This window comes from Macaca nemestrina, chromosome 1, assembly GCF_043159975.1.
Source record: "Macaca nemestrina isolate mMacNem1 chromosome 1, mMacNem.hap1, whole genome shotgun sequence".
Classification (NCBI taxonomy): Eukaryota; Metazoa; Chordata; class Mammalia; order Primates; family Cercopithecidae; genus Macaca; species Macaca nemestrina.
Window position 1 is genome coordinate 118,683,579 of NC_092125.1, and position 18,927 is coordinate 118,702,505.

The 18,927-nt window shown below is 35.6% G+C and overlaps 1 protein-coding gene across 6 annotated transcripts in view; it reads left to right on the forward strand.

Moving 5' to 3' along the window:
• The window catches only part of LOC105479152 (tripartite motif containing 33), a 122,087-nt gene extending 105,429 nt beyond the window's left edge, over positions 1-16,658 (forward strand). For 4 of the 6 annotated variants that reach the window (XM_011736993.3, XM_011736991.2, XM_071085873.1 and 1 more), the window contains 8 exons: positions 307-370; positions 2,376-2,535; positions 3,727-4,076; positions 6,603-6,726; positions 8,057-8,131; positions 9,912-10,064; positions 11,509-11,559; positions 11,639-16,658. In XM_011736993.3, coding sequence (XP_011735295.1) covers positions 307-370; positions 2,376-2,535; positions 3,727-4,076; positions 6,603-6,726; positions 8,057-8,131; positions 9,912-10,064; positions 11,509-11,559; positions 11,639-11,851 — 1,190 coding nt within the window. In that variant the 3' untranslated portion in view covers positions 11,852-16,658. The remainder of the gene's footprint in view (positions 1-306; positions 371-2,375; positions 2,536-3,726; positions 4,077-6,602; positions 6,727-8,056; positions 8,132-9,911; positions 10,065-11,508; positions 11,560-11,638) is intronic. The other 2 variants (XM_011736995.3, XM_011736992.2) reach the window with 1 other exon arrangement.
• Positions 16,659-18,927: the final 2,269 nt, after the last annotated feature.

The following is an 18,927-nucleotide window of genomic DNA, read 5'->3' on the forward strand; positions in this document are numbered from 1 at the left end:
TGGGAACCTAAGTAGAATATTTTATCAAATAACTTGTTGAGGGATGGCAGATAATGTTTTCTTGGTCTGTTTTATTGACTGGATAGTGGTGCCCTGAGGAGGATTCTGAGGTGATGTCTGGACACAGCTGAGAGAAACTGGTTGATGTCTGCTAATGGTTACACATGTATTCCCGACTTTGTGACTAGATCTGATTTCCAAGAATTTTTTAGCTGGGTTATAATAATCTTGAGTTCTGTGACCAGTAGGTAGAATTCCAAATATTCTTATATGCATTGATACTCATTTTGACTTACTACTTTTTAGGTTTATCCAATTCTCACACACCTGTGAGACCCCCAAGTACTTCTAGTACTGGCAGTCGAGGCAGGTGAGTGTTATGTCATTAATTATTTTTTTCCTTTTTGTTAAGAAAAACAGCAAATATATATAATAAAAGTAGAATATTACAATGAACCCCTGTATACTTAACACCCAGCTTTAACAGTGATCAAATAATGTCCAATCTTGCTTCTTCTATTCTTCTACCAATTCCTTTCTGGTCTGAATTATTTTGAAACAAATCTCAGTCATTTCACTTGTGACTGTTTCAGTATATATCACTTAATGAAAATAACTTTAAAAATTTATAACCACAGAACCATTATCACACCTAAAAAAATTTAACAACTCATTCTTTAATATCAGTAGAGATCCATTAATGTTTAGTGTTCCCAATTTTTGCAACAAATGCCTTTTAAAAAGAACCAGATGATTTCTTTGAGTCAGATGCAAATAAGCTCTATACATTTCCATCAGTTTGTTTATGTCACTATCAATTTATTTGTTGTAAAAATGTAGTTTCTCCTATAATGTTTTCCCAATTTCTCCATCTTGTCATTTAAGTACACACTGCCTGCTGTTTTTTTGTCTATGTTGGTATTTAGGTCAAGAGGGTTGATCAGATTTAGGTTTGCTTTGGGGGAAGGGAGGGCAAGAAGACTTGGTAGTGTAGTGGTAGTGTGTACTTCCAGCAGGGGCGAATTATGCCTGGTTGGGGTTTTTGTGATAGCAACCGTTAATAATCATTGTTTAGCTCTGTTATTTTTCTGCTGGTTGAAATACGATATTTTAATTATTGTATCATTCTTTATTTAGAATATTTCTGTAAAGAGAAACTTTCGTCATCAACTATTGGGTTATAGGAAAGATAGGATAAATTCTATTTGCCTGCTTTTGTGGTAACGAATTGATTTCTAACACCCTCCAACAGTGACAGTTTTATTGTTATTACCTTCATGGACTGAGATATTTAAACATTGGCCGGGCGCGGTGGCTCAAGCCTGTAATCCCAGCACTTTGGGAGGCCGAGACGGGCGGATCACGAGGTCAGGAGATCGAGACCATCCTGGCTAACACGGTGAAACCCCGTCTCTACTAAAAAATACAAAAAAAAAAAAAACTAGCCGGGCGAGGTGGCGGGTGCCTGCAGTCCCAGCTACTCGGGAGGCTGAGGCAGGAGAATGGCGTGAACCCGGGAGGCGGAGCTTGCAGTGAGCCGAGATCTGGCCATTGCACTCCAGCCTGGGTGACACAGCAAGACTCCGTCTCAAAAAAAAAAAAAAAAGAGATATTTAAACATACTTTATATATTTTAATCCATTATATATGTTATGTATCTACGTATGTATGTATGTATATATGTATTGAACACTTAACATTATTCCATCTTTGGCCTTCAGAGCTTTCTCAGGCTTGCTTCTTAGTGCTTTTGCTATAATCACAGCAGTCTTTTTTAAACTTCAGTGTTTCCTGTGAAACAGTGTTTCAGGTTCATTTTGTACTTTTCTTGCTTCAGACCTGGAATCAGCTACTTTCCCAGGAAGTTCTGGTAATGTTAGCAGAAAAGCAGGAAAATAGTGTTTGAGGATAATATTCTAGTGCTAATAGCACTCATTGCTACTGAATTGCTCATTGTTTCTTAGGCCTTTTCAGTGGACAGAGCTAAGAAATAGGAGAGAGAGAGAGTGTGTGTGTGTGTGTGTGTGTGTGTGTGTGTGTGTGTGTGTGTGTGTGTGTGTGTGTGTGTGTGTGTGTGTGTGTGAAGGGGTGTGTGTGTGTGTGTGTATGTATGTATGTATGTATGTATGTGTGAAGATAGAAGTGCTTCAAACCATAAAATGTGTTTTCAGGGTCTTCTGAAAGTTGCTGCATAATTTTAAAGAGTTTGAAGCTAGGCTTTATACCACATTCCCCTTAACCACATTATGAGGTATCCTTATCGTCTACAAAGTTGTCTGTTGTCTTCACTTTAGTAAACATTACTTTTCATATAATTGTTTTTATTTATACCATATGTCAAACGTATCTGATCTTTATTTGTTGTTTCTTATTAGCTGTGGCTCATCAGGAAGAACTGCTGAGAAGACAAGTCTTAGTTTCAAATCTGATCAGGTGAAGGTCAAGCAAGAACCTGGGACTGAAGATGAAATATGTAGCTTTTCAGGAGGTGTAAAACAAGAAAAAACAGAGGATGGCAGGAGGAGTGCTTGCATGGTAAGCTCCCACTGGGGTCTGACAGGGACTTAAGGACATCACTTCATTGATTCTTTCAGCTTTGAGTATATTAAGACTAAGTAGTGGTTCTAGGAACATTTATTTATTTTTGAAATTTCATGCCTGGCACAAGCCAGATACATCTTTTTCTAACTCAACTTTTTTGTCTGAGAGTCAGCTGTAATTATCAGAAAAAACTTAATAATTGTACTAAGTACTCATTTGAAATTATCTTTGAATTTGTATTTAGTCAGTATTCTTGCCATGATGCTAAATCAGATTGTATCTTGTCCTGAAATTGTTATTTCAGTAGTCACGTTGAATCTCATGCCACAAAAGATCTTTGGCATTCTCCTGGACCTGTGAGCGCAGCATTAAGATTGCTGACACAAAAGAAATTTATTGATCAGAATTTTGTGATAGGAAGATTGTCTTTTGGCTTATGTATTACTAATCATTCTGGAGTTCCTTGAGTGGAACATTTTATATAATTTCTAATATAGAATGAAGGAAGGCTAAGCCCCTCTTGGTTTAAATATTTTGATTTTTGTTTTCTCTTTCTGACCGGGCTTCTTTTTCCTTTTTTATATGGTTGGCACATAGGAATTCATCTCAAGGTATTAGTATATTTAACACAGTATATATAGATTCAGAGAGCAAGAGATTCAGCCTCGGGTTTGGAGTACTGTTACCTCTTCATCCAGAACTTGGTTTAGAAAGTACCCCCATAAAAAAAATGGGTGCCAAGGGTGGTGAACGATTTCTTTAAGTTGTTGCAGCCTTCCTATAATATAGTGGAATGATAGGTGAGCAGAAGAATATTATAGAATGCTTCTAAAATGCTATGCAAAAGATTCTAGGTGTGAAAAGGAGTGTGCCATAATTAACTCTCTCAAGGAAAAGTATAACCCTATGCTGACTTCCCAGTCAGTAGCTTAACAGTTTAATTAATTTACTTATTATCTGAGTGAGACATTATTAGAGGGACAGACCCCTTAAAATCATATATGTTAGTGTGCCTGAATAATTTTGGGATTATTGTCATTTCTTTATGGCACTATTGTGATTTATAAAATAAATTTAAGTTATGTCAGTATATCTATATGCATATTCACATAACTTTTAAATGCACATACTGCATACAATAAAGATTAAATGATTCTTCAAGAATTTATGATCGTTTTGTTTTAGTTGAGCAGTCCTGAGAGTAGCTTGACACCACCTCTCTCAACCAACCTGCATCTAGAAAGTGAGTTGGATGCATTGGCAAGCCTGGAAAACCATGTGAAAACTGAACCTGCAGATATGAATGAAAGCTGCAAACAGTCAGGGCTCAGCAGCCTTGTTAATGGAAAGTCCCCAATTCGAAGCCTCATGCACAGGTCGGCAAGGATTGGAGGAGATGGCAACAATAAAGATGATGACCCAAATGAAGACTGGTGTGCTGTCTGCCAAAATGGAGGAGATCTCTTGTGCTGTGAAAAATGTCCAAAGGTCTTTCATCTAACTTGTCATGTTCCAACACTACTTAGCTTTCCAAGGTACCAGTGAAATAATTGATTTTTGGTGTTTATTTTCATAAGCTAAAAATAAATAACAGAAGATTGTTCAGGGCAGATGGCCTTCTAACCAGTGCGTAGTATTTCTATAAAACAGGGAGCCTGTTATTCTTTCGGTATTAGCTTCCAGAGAAACTAACAATAAACTATCTAAGATCTAAGTGGTACATTAATGTTAAAGAGTAGATTTCATCTCCTGGCCTTTAGTTTATATTCAGTATAAGGAAAATAGATAAAATTCTAAATTAAGAGGGGGCTAAGGTTACAAAGCCTGTAGTCTGGTTATAATTCTGTAGTAAGCTTGGGCAATTCACTAATTATCAGGGATCAGTTTTTGCATCTACAAGTGGTAGGTTTTGGTTTAGAAGAGCTGTAGTTCTTCCCTTCCATTTAATACTTTATGTTCATGCAATCTTTCATCTCTGATTTCAGAGACCATAAAATAGTAGAGTCATACTTGTTTTTTTCAATCTTCTCCTTTCTCTCTTGTCCCCCAGTTTCTTTTTAGTGGAAGTAAATCAGTATTCTTGGAGTAAACCCAGCTTTTTTCTTGTTATAAATTAAAAAAAAAAAAAAAAGATATATCTTCTCAAATTCCCGAGAAGCAGTAACTTTAATTGAATAGTAGTACCCCGTTTGAAAGAGTCAGCCTTTTGGATTAGAAAACTAGTAGATATTTAAACAGTGCCAGAATATTTTTCTGAAGAATTGTAATTTCTTACCTAAGTCTTTGGAGATACAGTTATTTGCTAGAGATGTAATAAGGGCCTTCTTTTCCTTTACTCTTATTTAGAAAAGAAAAGCATTGGCACTTTGATCTTGAAATTAAGAGTTTTCTTTGGGTAGTAATATTTACTGGAATGTCAGAATTTTGCCACTGAATACTTTCTTTCAATGGCAAATAACTTTGAAAGGATTGTAAAATGTTGGCGCAAATTAGCCAGGCGTGGTAGCTCACACCTGTAATCCCGCACTTTGTGAGGCTGAGGCAGGCGGAGCACTTGAGGTCAGGAGTTTGAGAACAGCCTGGCCAACATGGTAAAACCCCATCTCTGCTAAAAATACAAAAAATAAAAAACTTAGCCAGGCATGGTGGCGCACACCTTGTAGTCCCAGTTACTTGGAGGGCTGAGCCAGGAGGATTGCTTGAACCTGGGAAGCAGATGTTGCCGTGAGCCGAGATTGCACCACTGCACTCTAGCCTTGGTGACAGAGCAAGACTCCGTCTCTGAAAAAGAAAAACAAACAAATAGATTGGTTAGTACATATCCCTAGATTTAGTATCTATGTATATACCTCTCTATATATCACCATATATCTATTTATATATAGAGAGAGGGAGTGAATATAAATAAATCATTTTAGAAGTCATAGTAATCCTGATAAAAACAAAGTATATACTTGGTAGTGTTAAAATATAGGAGGTGGCCAGGCATAGTGGCTCATGCCTGTAATCCCAGCACTTTGGGAGGCCAAGGCAGGTCAATCACTTGAGGCCAGGAGTTTGAGACCATCCTGGCCACCATAGTGAAACCCCATCTCTACTAAAAATACAAAAATTGGCCAGGCATGGTGGCGGGTGCCTGTAATCTCAGCACTTTGGGAGGCCGAGATAGGCAGATCACCTGAGGTCAGGAGTTGCCTGGTCAACATAGTGAAACCCCATCTCTACTAATAACATAAAAATTAGCTGGGCATGTTGGCAGGCATCTGTAATCCCAGCTACTCAGGAGGCTGAGTCATGAAAATCGCTTGAACCCGGGAGGCAGAGGTTGGAGTGAGCCAGGATCATGCCACTGTACTCCAGCCTGGAGGACAGAGTGAAACTGTGTCTCAAAAAAAAAATACAAAAATTAGTTGGTCATGATGGCGCATGCCTGTAATCCCAGCTACTAGGGAGGCTGAGGTACAAGAATCGCTTTAACCCGAGAGGCAGAGGTTGCAGTGAACCAAGATTGTGCCACTGCACTCCAGCCTGGGCGAGGGGGAGATTCTGTCTCTGAAAAAAAAGGAGGTATATATACATGTGCTTGTGCCTGTAGGTATGTGTGTGTGTGTTCTAGGTTTTGACCATGAAAAAACAACTGATTTACTTTTGGCATTTTAATACATGCCAAAACGGTACAAGATACCTGAGAAACTCTGTAACCCGTGCTCTTCTTATTCATAAATACTGAGTCTACATAACGGTGATACTGGGACCTGGGAGAGTTGGTCTTAGGCCTTATGCTGCAAGTACTGCTCATCACTACTTAGAGACCCCCTTTTAATGCAGAGATGCCATTTTTATAATGCATTCCAGAAAGTAATCAATTGATGCGTGACTAGGAAAGTTTAGAGGAGTTTTTAATCACATGACTTCACCTGATGAGATTTCACAACTATAAAACCTCCCTTTTTCCAAAAAATTATTAAGAAAATAAACCAGGGCCCTGTCTAGGGAAGTAGCTTCTCTAGAGCAGGCTTTTTTAATAATTACATGGACTAATTACCTATTTCCCTGTCTAGTGGGGACTGGATATGCACATTTTGTAGAGATATTGGAAAGCCAGAAGTTGAATACGATTGTGATAATTTGCAACATAGTAAGAAGGGGAAAACTGCACAGGGGTTAAGCCCCGTGGACCAAAGGGTAAGTGTCAAATAAGTTGGTTTGTCACTGGGATTCAGTAGTGGTCTGCCTATATATACATCTTTTTTTTTTTTTTTTCCTGTGTAGCATACACAAAACCTGGTAACATTTAATTTTTAATCCTGTCATCTGATGGTATATTGATGATCTCTGAAGTCTTTTTTTCTCTAACCCTGAACTACAGACCCTTCTATCCGGATTCCTCAAACTTAAGATGTCCCAACTAAAATCTTAATTTCTAATCCTCTCCTTCCAAACACAAAACCAAGCAAATAACAACATAAAAAAGTGTATTCCTCCCCCAGTATTCCCCTTAATTGAATGATACCACCATTCATTTCTGTTGCTCAGGTTAGAAACCTATTAGAAATGAAATAATAACAACTATAATACCATTTTCTCACCTTTTCCCACCATTACCATTCTAGACAGACATCGTAATTTCTCATCTGGACTATTGTAATTATCTCTTAACTGCTCTCCTCGCTTCTGCTCTTGACCTTTATAGTCTGTTTTCTGTATTAAACAGCGTTCTTTTAAAAAGTAAACAAGTCTATCATTTCCTTGCTTAAAATTCTCTGATAGCTTCTCATCATATTAAAAATGGAAACTCTTTCCTTACTTTACTCAGAATTTTACCAATCTGGCCTGTAGTCTGATTTCCAAAGACAGAATCTTTTGCATTGTCATGCGGTCATTAGAGTTAAGTTTGGCTCTACTCTGGTGTATATAGTTGCAAAAACCCTCATCCACTATCTGTGAAGACAAGATACGTGTTTAGGGTATACAAACTTGTATGACTTGTATTAAAAGAAGTTTAGATAAATAGAAGACTGTGAATGTAAAATGCATCTCAGTTTACTCATGATTGGGTAAAAACACGTTTCTGGAGTTAGATTGAGAAGGCCATTTTTATTTTGAACCTGACTGGAGTCATTTGAAGAAAGGGGATAATAACTTTCAACATTTATCTTGCCTGTCTAAGGAATTACCATGAGGAGCAACAGTGATGATTTATTTACTTATTTATTACCAAGTAATTTATAAATTTTTGCACAAAGTGTTAGATGTTGCTTTTGTGACTCCCTTCCATAAATTACCTTAGTTATCTTCCATTCTTATTTAAAGTAGAACCAAAGATAGTCTGAAAACAAAATGAGAAGCACAGGAGTTTTCTTTGGGTGTTCATGTTTACTTGAGTATCTAATAAACAGGGGGCTTGTGTTCAGTTTGTTGTAATCAGACTTTGTTGTGATACAGTTCTCATTCTCGAGAATGTTTTATTAGGAGAAAAATGTTTCATGTGCTTTCCTTTCCTTGTTTGGGCCAGAAATGTGAACGTCTTCTGCTTTACCTCTATTGCCATGAATTAAGTATTGAATTCCAGGAGCCTGTTCCTGCTTCGGTGAGTTGCCTACCTTAGTAGCTCAGTGGGGGAAGTCTCATAATACTTAAGGGTATGGGCTCTGGCGGTTGGGCGCGGTGGCTCACGCCTGTAATCCCAGCACTTTGGGAGGCTGAGGCGGGTGGATCACGAGGTCACGAAATCGAGACCACGGTGAAACCCCGTCTCTACTAAAAATACAAAAAAATTAGCCGGGCACGGTGGCGGGCGCCTGTAGTCCCAGCTGCTTGGAAGACTGAGGCAGGAGAATGGCGTGAACCCCGGAGGCGGAGCTTGCAGTGAGTCAGATCACACCACTGCACTCCAGCCTGGGTGACAGAGGGAGACTGTCTCAAAAAAAAAAAAAAAAAAGAAAAAAGTATATAGGCTCTGGCCTTACACTAAGCTTGTATTACACCTCAGCTTTCTGGAATAAGCTCCTCAACCTCTCTAAGACTCAAGTTTTCTTTTCTGCATTTCTTACCTCATTGGGTTGTTCTGAGGATTATATAAGATAACCTATGTAAAGTGTTTAGCATAGTCTATAGTCATTGACTTTTGTAAGGGATAAAGGCTCTAAAATGCTACAATAAATGGAAGATTAGAGGTGTTTGGTGCCTAATAAGTGGGATAAGAATATTCTACACACATTTTATTACTAGCCATCAGTTGTTGAATAGTACATTATTACATACCAGGCCTGTTAGAGAGTATTAAATGGTAGTTGACTTGTTTACTGAGTAGCCTGAGAAATGAATTTTAAATCACAAAAGGCGTAGACGGAAGATGTTTTGTACAAGCAGTAATCATCTGTTTCTGGAAAATTGTCTCATCTTCAAGTGCAGGGATTTTAAAGTAGAAAATGACTTTCAAATGTTTTCTTTTTATGGGCCATTAAAATAGCTTCTCGGCCAGGCATGGTGGCTCATGCCTGTAATCCCATCATTTTGGGAGTCCTGGCCGGCAGATCACTTGAGGTCAGGAGTTCAAGACCAGCCTGGCCAACATGGTGAAACCCCCTCTCTACTAAAAATACAAACATTAGGCGGGTGTGGTAGCGCACGCCTGTAATCCCAACTGCTAGGGAGGCTGAGGCAGGATAATTGCCCGAACCTAGGGGATTGGAGGTTGCAGTGAGCTAGCATGGCGCCACCGCACTCCAGCCTGGGCAACAGAGCAAGACTCCATCTCAGAAATCAATTAATCAATCAATAAAATAGCTTCTCTAACTTTACTTTTATCCCAAGGGTAGAAATTTTTAGCCAGGGTTGGGGCCAGAATTCCCTAGCATGAACACTAAATGATTAATAAAGTTAGTAAATTTTTCTTACGTGCTAACAGTCTTGCTTCCTCTGTTACTAAGTCAAGATTTCGTGATGTAAATGATATTATCTGTGATGTCTTCCAAAAGACATCATATTCTAATTGTAACATTAATATATTTTATAAATTTTCTTTTTAAAAAAAAAAAAGAAAAACTCTTGAGGAGTCATAAAATTCTGATAAGTCAAATGTTGCCTCAAGGCTACTGGTTGGTTACCCTTGCTAATTGCTTTCTTTCCAAATCTTACTATTAAAAGTAGGACTTTGGGGGCTTGGACTAACCATGAAGATTGGCACATATTCTGCATAAGATTTGGTTTTCATGAAGATGTAAAGTACATATGTCTGTATCAAAATTTGCAAGCAGCTGGCTCTATAATAACTTTTTTTCCCCTAAAATTAATATGCTATGCATTTTCAAATTAAACAGTTTGGCATTTTTGGAGAATTCTTATTTGCCATTATTTGCTTATTTTAGATACCAAACTACTATAAAATTATAAAGAAACCAATGGATTTATCCACCGTGAAAAAGAAGCTTCAGAAAAAACATTCCCAACACTACCAAATCCCAGATGACTTTGTGGCTGATGTCCGTTTGATCTTCAAGAACTGTGAAAGGTTTAATGAAGTATGTTAACTTCCAACCTATAGAGTCTTGATTTGTTAGTTTTTGTTTGTTTCCTTGTTTTATTTTTTCTGCTGAAAGACTTTAGTTTTATTAAAATTGTTTTTTCTGCTGTAGTCCTGCTAAACATCTGATTGTATTAACAGCTCCAGTGAAGAAAATTTATTGTGTATAATTTGGAGTATATACTTAAATATAATACATTAAGAATATTACTTTTTCTAGATGAGTTGAGGATTGGCATAAGTATGGAAAGTACTGTCCGTAGTTAAGTATGTTTCGTGGGATATGATTATAAACAGCTTACATTTTGGGTACAATTAGGAAAGTATCTGTACCCTTGTCCTTGCATTTTATTATTGACAACATAAATGTAGAACCTTAAACTAATCTCTGGTGACCTATCTTGAATAGTGGCCCAGAGTATATGATACTGAGTTTTCTTATTTCAGCAGTGTGACTTTCATTAATTTTGGTTATGTTTTTTGGCTTTTGGAGTTTTTTTTGTTTTGTTTTGGTTTGGTTTTTTTTGAGGGTAAGGTTGAATTAGCCATACCTTGAGAAGAAATGTGATATATACCTGTTTCAGGAAAATTGTTTTTATTATCTTAGGGATAAAATCAATTCTGTTATTATTATGGAAGATTTTCATGAGAAGAAAGTGGAATTTAATGAGAATCCACAAAATCTTTTAAAAGATTAATACTAAAGTCTTTTTATTGCTGATGTAATTTGGGTGCCATATGATTATTACTAAAATAAATCACATTGAATCCTGTAACGTATTCCCGTAACTACCTCTGGAAGCATCCAGATGGCATTTTAAAATTGAAAACAAAACAAAATCCTCATAAGGTGAAAATTCTAAGTCACCTTTATAGCAGTACGGCACAGAGTATATTAGTAAAATCTCATTAATTTGAAGTTAAATTTAGAAACTAGTCCCAAATTTTGTCTTATTTTTCAGTGTAGTTAAATTATTTTCAAATAGATATGCTTTCATGAACTATAGTTGATAAGACCCATGTTATCTGCCTCAGTAATAGTTAAATAGTTTATGATTAACATATTGCTATACAGATATAATTTTTATTAAGTGGTTTATTGAAAGTGTGTCAGTTTTTAAAAGCAAGGTTTCTTATATAATTTGCTTCACAAATATTTTTCTCTTGAATAGATTGATGTGTTCAGACCAATTCCTATTCAGATTGACCTTGATAATTCAAAATAAGACAATTACTGAGGTTTCACAGTAGCTTTAGTAACAGGGCTTTGTAAAGAAAATGGTTCCATGTTCTGTAGAATTTTAGAAAAGCACTTTATCTGGTTATAGCAATTTGTTCTCCCTAGTATGGCTGACTTTTCGTCGCCAATCCTATACAGTCTCATAACTTTAGAAAGGATTATAATTTCCCTTTTTTTTTTTTGACTCTGGTATCCTTTTTAGATGATGAAAGTTGTTCAAGTTTATGCAGACACACAAGAGATTAATTTGAAGGTAAGCTTTTCAGACCATGCAAACTTGGTGAAGGAATATGCATTACCAATAGGTGAATATTCCTATCTTTTGCTTGCAGGCTGATTCAGAAGTAGCTCAGGCAGGGAAAGCAGTTGCATTGTACTTTGAAGATAAACTCACAGAGATCTACTCAGACAGGACCTTCGCACCTTTGCCAGAGTTTGAGCAGGAAGAGGATGATGGTGAGGTAACTGAGGACTCTGATGAAGACTTTATACAGCCCCGCAGAAAACGCCTAAAGTCAGATGAGAGACCAGTACATATAAAGTAAAATGACATGGATTTGAATCAATTGTTAAAAAACAAACAAACAAAAAAACAACCCAGAAAACTTTTAAGTGTTGCTGGAATATCCTGCCTACAGTGGGCACCTCCTTGAAGAAGCTGATAGCTTTTACACAGTATTAGATTGAAATAATGGACAGAAACACATTCTTGTCAAGAAAGGGGGAGAGAACTCTGTTTGCAACTTTAAAAGCAAAAAGCAAAAGTGAAATGATGTGAGGATTTCTGTTCTAATGAGGGTGATTCTCTGATTGTTAGAAATGGCAAATGTTGATGATTGTGTGCTATTGATTGGTGCAGGATACTTGGTGTACGAGTAAATACTTGAGGCTCGTGTCACTTGATAAATTTTCTTTTTGGACTAGGTCGCACAGTTATTAAAACAACTTTTAACCCTCTCTCTTCACACACATACATATCAGGTTGTTTTCTAGTTGAAAACCCAAGTAGCTCAGATTCTACTTTAATGTCAGTGCAGATTTGCATTGAATCATGCCATTATATTTTTTCTCATTTTTATGCTGTTGGGTCTTAGTTTTTAAATTGATATAAAGAACTCAGCAGTGGTTTTATTTTCTACTCATACTTAGGGTTTAGGAAACACGACCACTAGTTATCATTTAATCAACTTCAATGGTCTACTGAAATAAAAATGGTAACTTTTCATTAGTGGATTATTTAGAGTTATAGTAGTCATTTCCAGAAAACACTTACAATTGTACTTCCCAATCAAATCATGTGATCATACAGTTATTCCCATGAAAGGCAGAATGTTTGTTTCAAAATTAATCTAGTTTTCTGTACATTTAAATTTGATTGAGAAGGTGATAACTGGCTCTTTTCCAGTCTTCCTTCATGTCAGTTTTCTGATAGACCACTATTGGCAAACAGTATCTGTCAACTACCAAATGTGTAAAATTTTCTGTATTTCACTTTGTCTTATTTGTAAATAGTGAACTAAAACTTTTGGCAGATCAGCAACATTTGCTGAGCCTGTTTTTTAAGCTAATGTGTATTCTTACTAATGTTCCTATCAAGAATGGATTTGTAATATATTCTGTCTATTTCTAATGTTCACATTCATATTTTGAGGTTCTATCTTATTTTAATAGAGAACAGACTTCTCAAAAAATCTTCAGAAGCAGCTTATTATTGAGATATCGAAATATTGAAATAAACCCGGTGGGGTTAGATTACTCATCTGTCCACCAAGTGGGACATTTGCATGGACTGGGGGCTTAAAGGACTTAGAAGAGACCTGTAAGTAAATCCTGAAAATGAGCCAATCCCCACTTGAATGGTTACTGGAGTAAACCCACCTTTACCACCCCAATTACAGCACCCGAGGCAGATAAATCAACTTGGCTCTGGTTCATTTTTCTTTTCTTCATTTGTGATGCTCAGATTCAAAATGTGTGTTCTACAATGTTACAGGCTTCTCTTTTGTTTGATTAAAGATTTTAGTCCTACTTTTGTATGGACACATTAGAATATACAGAGACCAAAATAGAAGAATTTGCCATTAGATATTTTTCAGAAATCAGCAGTTTTGTGGCAAATCATTTATTTGCCTTTTTAAAAATTCAGTTTAAGCAGTTCAGAGAGTAGACTACTCAAAATTATTTCACATAATTGTCTAAGAGGTCAATATTTTTTAGTGCATATTGAATCAAATAAAGTGCTCTAAAGAAATTATTATACAAATTCCTTTGGGTTGTTTTTCTTTTCTTAACAAGGGGTGGGGGTAAATAGGAGTATGATTTAGGCTTCCTGGTTGTGTATTTAAAGAGTATTGATTTTATTATTGCTATTGATTTACTTTATTCCTGGCTTCCTCTTCACTTTCAATTTTTTAAAAATAAGCCTTTGAAAATATACCAAACTGTTTAAACATTTTACTCAAATTTTAAATTCCTAGGAAAAGTTTTTTTATAAGAGGGAGAAAATTATTTAAAAATATTTATGCCTATGCCTGTTTTCCTCTTTTTTCACAACATCCATGATTTCAGTTTATAAGTAGACATATATCTAAGGGCACATTTTTGGAAAGTGAGGAATAGCAGCAGTATAACTTCCTTCTGTCAGGCCTTTGAGTTTTAATATTTTGTATTGCTCTTCAAATGGATCCTTTTAAAAAATTGTAGATAATGAGTCATAAATAGATTCTGCTAACTGAGGGGAGAAACACATTTTAAGTAAATATTTTTCAGTATTTGGGGCCTTAAAAAATAACTGTGTTCCCTTAAAATTACATGTTAGAGTTTTTAGGTTTTTTTGGTTTAAGATTGGTTAAATCAGTTTAAAAGCCACTTTTTTGTCAACATTTAATAGTCTCCATTTCTGTTAAGATAATTTATACTGCTGAGGAATTACTATTAATAGCTATCAACATGCCACCATTAAGGTATTCACTTTAGATTTTTTATTAAAGCTTTTTTCTTGCACACTGATCGTTGTGTCTCTAAGCTGATTTTTTCAGCTCATTTATACCTATGGTTAAAAAGTATAAAAACTTAAATTGATATTTAGATATATGTTTTCCTATTAATTTATGTTTTAAAAAGACAAAATTGAATATCTGTCAGTCCCTGAAGGCAGTTTGTTTTTATACTGTCACATTTGTATTTGTTGTTTAAATGGAAGTATTTTAGAAGATTTGGAGAAAAGTCCACATAATAATGTTTTCTTAAAAGCTTTTACAGTTTTTGCTGCACTTCAGTTTACTTCTCCCATCAGAAAACGAAGAACAAAGTGTTGCACGGTCTGTTCTGCTGACCTAAATTTGTGTTTTCAGCACTTGGCTCAGCCGATTCACTTGAGTGAAGGAATTGCTTTGTAAGTTCTAAAGTATGGTTAGATTGCAGGTCATGCTCTATATGGAAACATCAAACCATTACTACAGAGAAATGATAAGGCATTGGATCCACTATTGAAATTATTATTTTTGGATCAACAAGTTGGTACTTTCTGACTTCTGTATCTTAACATAAGGGAATTTTAGGTAATGCTAAGTCAGTTGTCTCATTTTTTGTGATAAGTTTTGGAATTTTTAGTTAATTGAAAGAAATAATGCTTTTAAGTAGAAGTAAAAGGTTTATAAGTGTGCAAATTGTAGATTTATCAATTACCTCAGCAGGTATCCTGCCATGTAATTATTAGTGATTAGTGTTAATAAGCTAATAGATTCAGGTCTTCCAACTATGCCCTTGGATTGTGGCCTACCATATGTTATTAAATGGTCTCTTACTATCCAAAATGGGAGTAGATGCTGTGGCCCCCTCTCCCTTGGCTTTTACATCCCACACCCACCCCCATTCATGTACAACATGTGAAATACAAAAATCTCATTTCTTGTTAAAGCACTGCTCATTTGCATACTCAGCATCGGATCAGTGAGTAGTTTTATAAAAAATCCACGCACCCAACTCCATTAGTTAAAACAGATTCTTAATTCATACCGTGAATTCTTAATTTCTGTACCATCTATGTTAATGATCTGCTGAAGGTGATTCAAGATTTTCAAGGTGTAGTACAGTTTGATCATGTACCAGACCTGGATATTTAATTTTTTTTTCTCACAGTTTATCTCCTCCTTGATAAAGCAATAACACTGCTTTAAGTCTGTTGCCTAATAGCATGTCAGAATCCTCTCCTGGATGGTGATTTTATAGGAAAGTTTGTATGCATATCACCCAGTCTATCTTTTAAAAATTAAGAAATTTAAATGTATGCTGGAAGTAATGACAATATATTGTGGCATTTTATTTTAAAAATTGGGGAAAGTTGCATATTTTTTTAAAAGTAAGTGTTTGAGTAAAAAAATTGAAGGTACTTTTTTAAGGAAAAAATTTATATGCCACAGTTTACATAGACATTTCAGATTCAACACGTACTCTTGAATATAATGGTTTCTTTTACTTGGTCAAAATGCATGTATAGCATTTCTTTCATCTTAGTTCCTTGTGTTTGCCTATGTGGTCGTTTATATATTTTTTATTGTATCGGAGAAACAAAACTATCTTCAAAAATAAGTTAATTTGGCTATATTTGTCATATCAACCTACAAAATGTACAAAGTTAAGTTTAGCCCTTTTCTAGAAAGTGATCTTTAAAATTGAAAATGCTCTTCTTTTAAATTAACCAAATTTATATGTGTGGGAAGGCACCAAAATGATTTTGTAAGTGCCACTGCAATATTCCCTTTCAAGTGTGGCCTAAATTTCAATCTTAAGGATGGAATGCATGTTCTGCTCCTGGTTCTGAAAAATGTAGGCATCTACTACGTTTTAAAACACAGTGAAACATATACATAAGCCTATAAAAAAGATTTGTGCAATTTGAAAGCCTGTTAATTTTTTATGTAAACATACCTACACACGAAAGGGTTAAATTCACAGCCTTACTAGTTCCTTGCTTCCAGTATTTAAATTGGTCTCCTCCCCTCATTATTATTACTACTACTACTACTATTATTTTTGCACATAGTTAACTGCCCTTCAATATGATTCTTAAAAAGTGCTGTTTCTGTGGTATTGTATTCTCTAAATAATCATATTTAATTTTTTAAAACAAGGTTGCAGTTTCTAATTGTTTTGTTCCTGTATTTTTGCTGGTGTGTAATAAAAGCAAGTTTTTTCTTTTCATGGTTATTTAATACATTAGCTGCCTGTAAATAATTCTTGTTATAATGCTCTGGAATGTGTTGTAGAAGTTGTATTAGATTAGTTTTAAACCCTTGTTTGAAAGCCACATTGTTTTGGTTATTTCTATTAAATTAGAAAATTGAAAAAGTTTTCAAATGAATTTCTTTTTTTTTCTTCTGTGAGTTGAAACTTAATCATAATTTTAAATCATTTAAAAAATTTACACTGTGTGCCAGGCACCAAAATACAGTAGTGAACAAGATATAGTCATTGCCTTCACAGACTTTAGACTCTATGTTAGAGTAATCAATGTTATGATAGGGATTAACAATATAATTCTAATGCATAGGAAAGGATCTAACCCAAACTTTGTTGCCAGGAAAGCAATTTCTTTCACTCATAAAAGGACAGTGGACAAATCTTAAGAGAGAGTGAAAAGAGAATACATTATGTAGAAGACTGAGTGAGAGAGAACATGTATGTATACCAGGAACTGAAAAGTTAATTAACTTAAAGTTAATCTGAAACAGTGTAAGTTGGAGTGGTAAAAACTAAACTCGAGAATTGAGCAGAGCCCTCTTCGAGCAGAGAGTCTTGTAAGTTATATTAAAGGGTTTGGGAATTATGCTGAGGCCAACAAGGAGTCCTTGAAGAATTTTAAGCAAAGTGGGGACTGGAGTGTTGAAATAATCAAATTTGCCTTTTTGAAAGATCATTGTAGCAGTGAAGAATGAGTTCTGCAGAATATTAGAGGTAGAGACCCAATTGTGTGCTCTAAGTAATCCAGGTGAGCCCTAAATTAGCTATCTGGCAGTAGAATGGGAGAATAGCAGTCAAACTTGAGAGACTTAGTAAAATGGACCAGTAATTGAAGCCATGGAGTTGCTAGCACCTATTAAAATTGGGAAGAGGAGGAGAAGGGAATAGGTTATGAGTGAACCAGGGGAGTGAGTTCAGTTTGGGATGTATTGAGTGTGAGGTACTAATGGAAAATTAAGGTGCGGGTCTCTGTGGTTCTGGTGCTTGTGAGAGACCCTTGGGCTAGAGATACAGCCTATGAGATCCATCAGTTAGGTATCATAATTGTTTTTGTTCATCACTGAATATGTCTAGCGCATGGTGGCCATTTATAAACATCTAAGTTTAGCTACTATTGTACACTTACAGTATAAGAATATGATATTGTCTAGGAAATTTATAGAATGGGAAGAGCAGGATAGTTACAACAGCAGAGGAAACAATATTTAAGAACTAGGAAAACAAAACACAAAGGATTCCTATGGATTAGTCATATAGGTAGGAGGAAAGCCAGGAGAGTGATAATAGAAGATGAGAAAGAGGTTTCAAGATGGGGTGTGGGGGTGTTGCTGATGTCAAGTGTTGAAGTAAACATAAAGTGGCCATTGAATTTTGCAATATAGAAGTTAGAGATGACCTTGATAAAAGCTGTTCCAGTTTGAGCAGCAACAAGTGTACAGTGGGTTAGGTGAATGAGACATGGAATGAGTATAGACTATTTTTTCAAGAAATGGTTTTTTAAAAGATTATACAGAGTTTAAGGCCTTGAATAACCAAGTAAAACAGAATGGAAATTCATAATTGTTACCCTTCTAGATGCATTTTATATAGTGGAAAAAATATAAGTTCTGCCATTGTCCAGATTTGGGGTTGAACCCTTGTGTTACCAATATGACTTCTCTGAGTTTTACTTTGGCTTATTTGTGAAATGAGGATAGTCATATCCAGCTCATGAAATTAATATGGAGATGAATTGAGATCATTTATAGCACAAGGTTGACATACAAGTTCTCACAGGTATTGTTTCTTTTTTCATATCTTCTGTTGCCATGAAAGGATAGGTTCAAAATGTAATTTCTACCTTTTTACTGACTTTATAAGAAAAGGCTTTCATACTGGAACTCAAGTCTTTCAAGTCTATCCTCAGCCCTTAAGTATTAATGTAATCCTATATTAATTGATTCTTAGACTGCAAAACTCAACAACCACCCATATTAGGCTCCGAACTTTTAGGGAACAATAAATGTAAACATGAATTAGTATGATAGAACATCTTATGGAAGATTTCGTCTCAAGCATCCCCTTTTCTTGTTACCTCAGCTGGTGGTAAATGTATCAGCAGTCTTTCATTTGTGAACATGTTACCAGTGATCTGGAAAGGCAAAGCTACATAGGGGCATGGGTTTCTGACAGTATGACAAACTGCATGCCCTGAAGAACCCTCCTGATGGTACAAAATACCTGAAATGCTGGATGAGGTTTCTTTAAAAAATGAAAATCTTTAAACTCATCGTAGAGCTAACAAGGAAGATATTCTAAAGCCCCACTTCACTACCTGTGTAGCATTTTTGCCAAGAACATTTGACCTGAATCTAATCACATGGAATAATTAAACAAAATC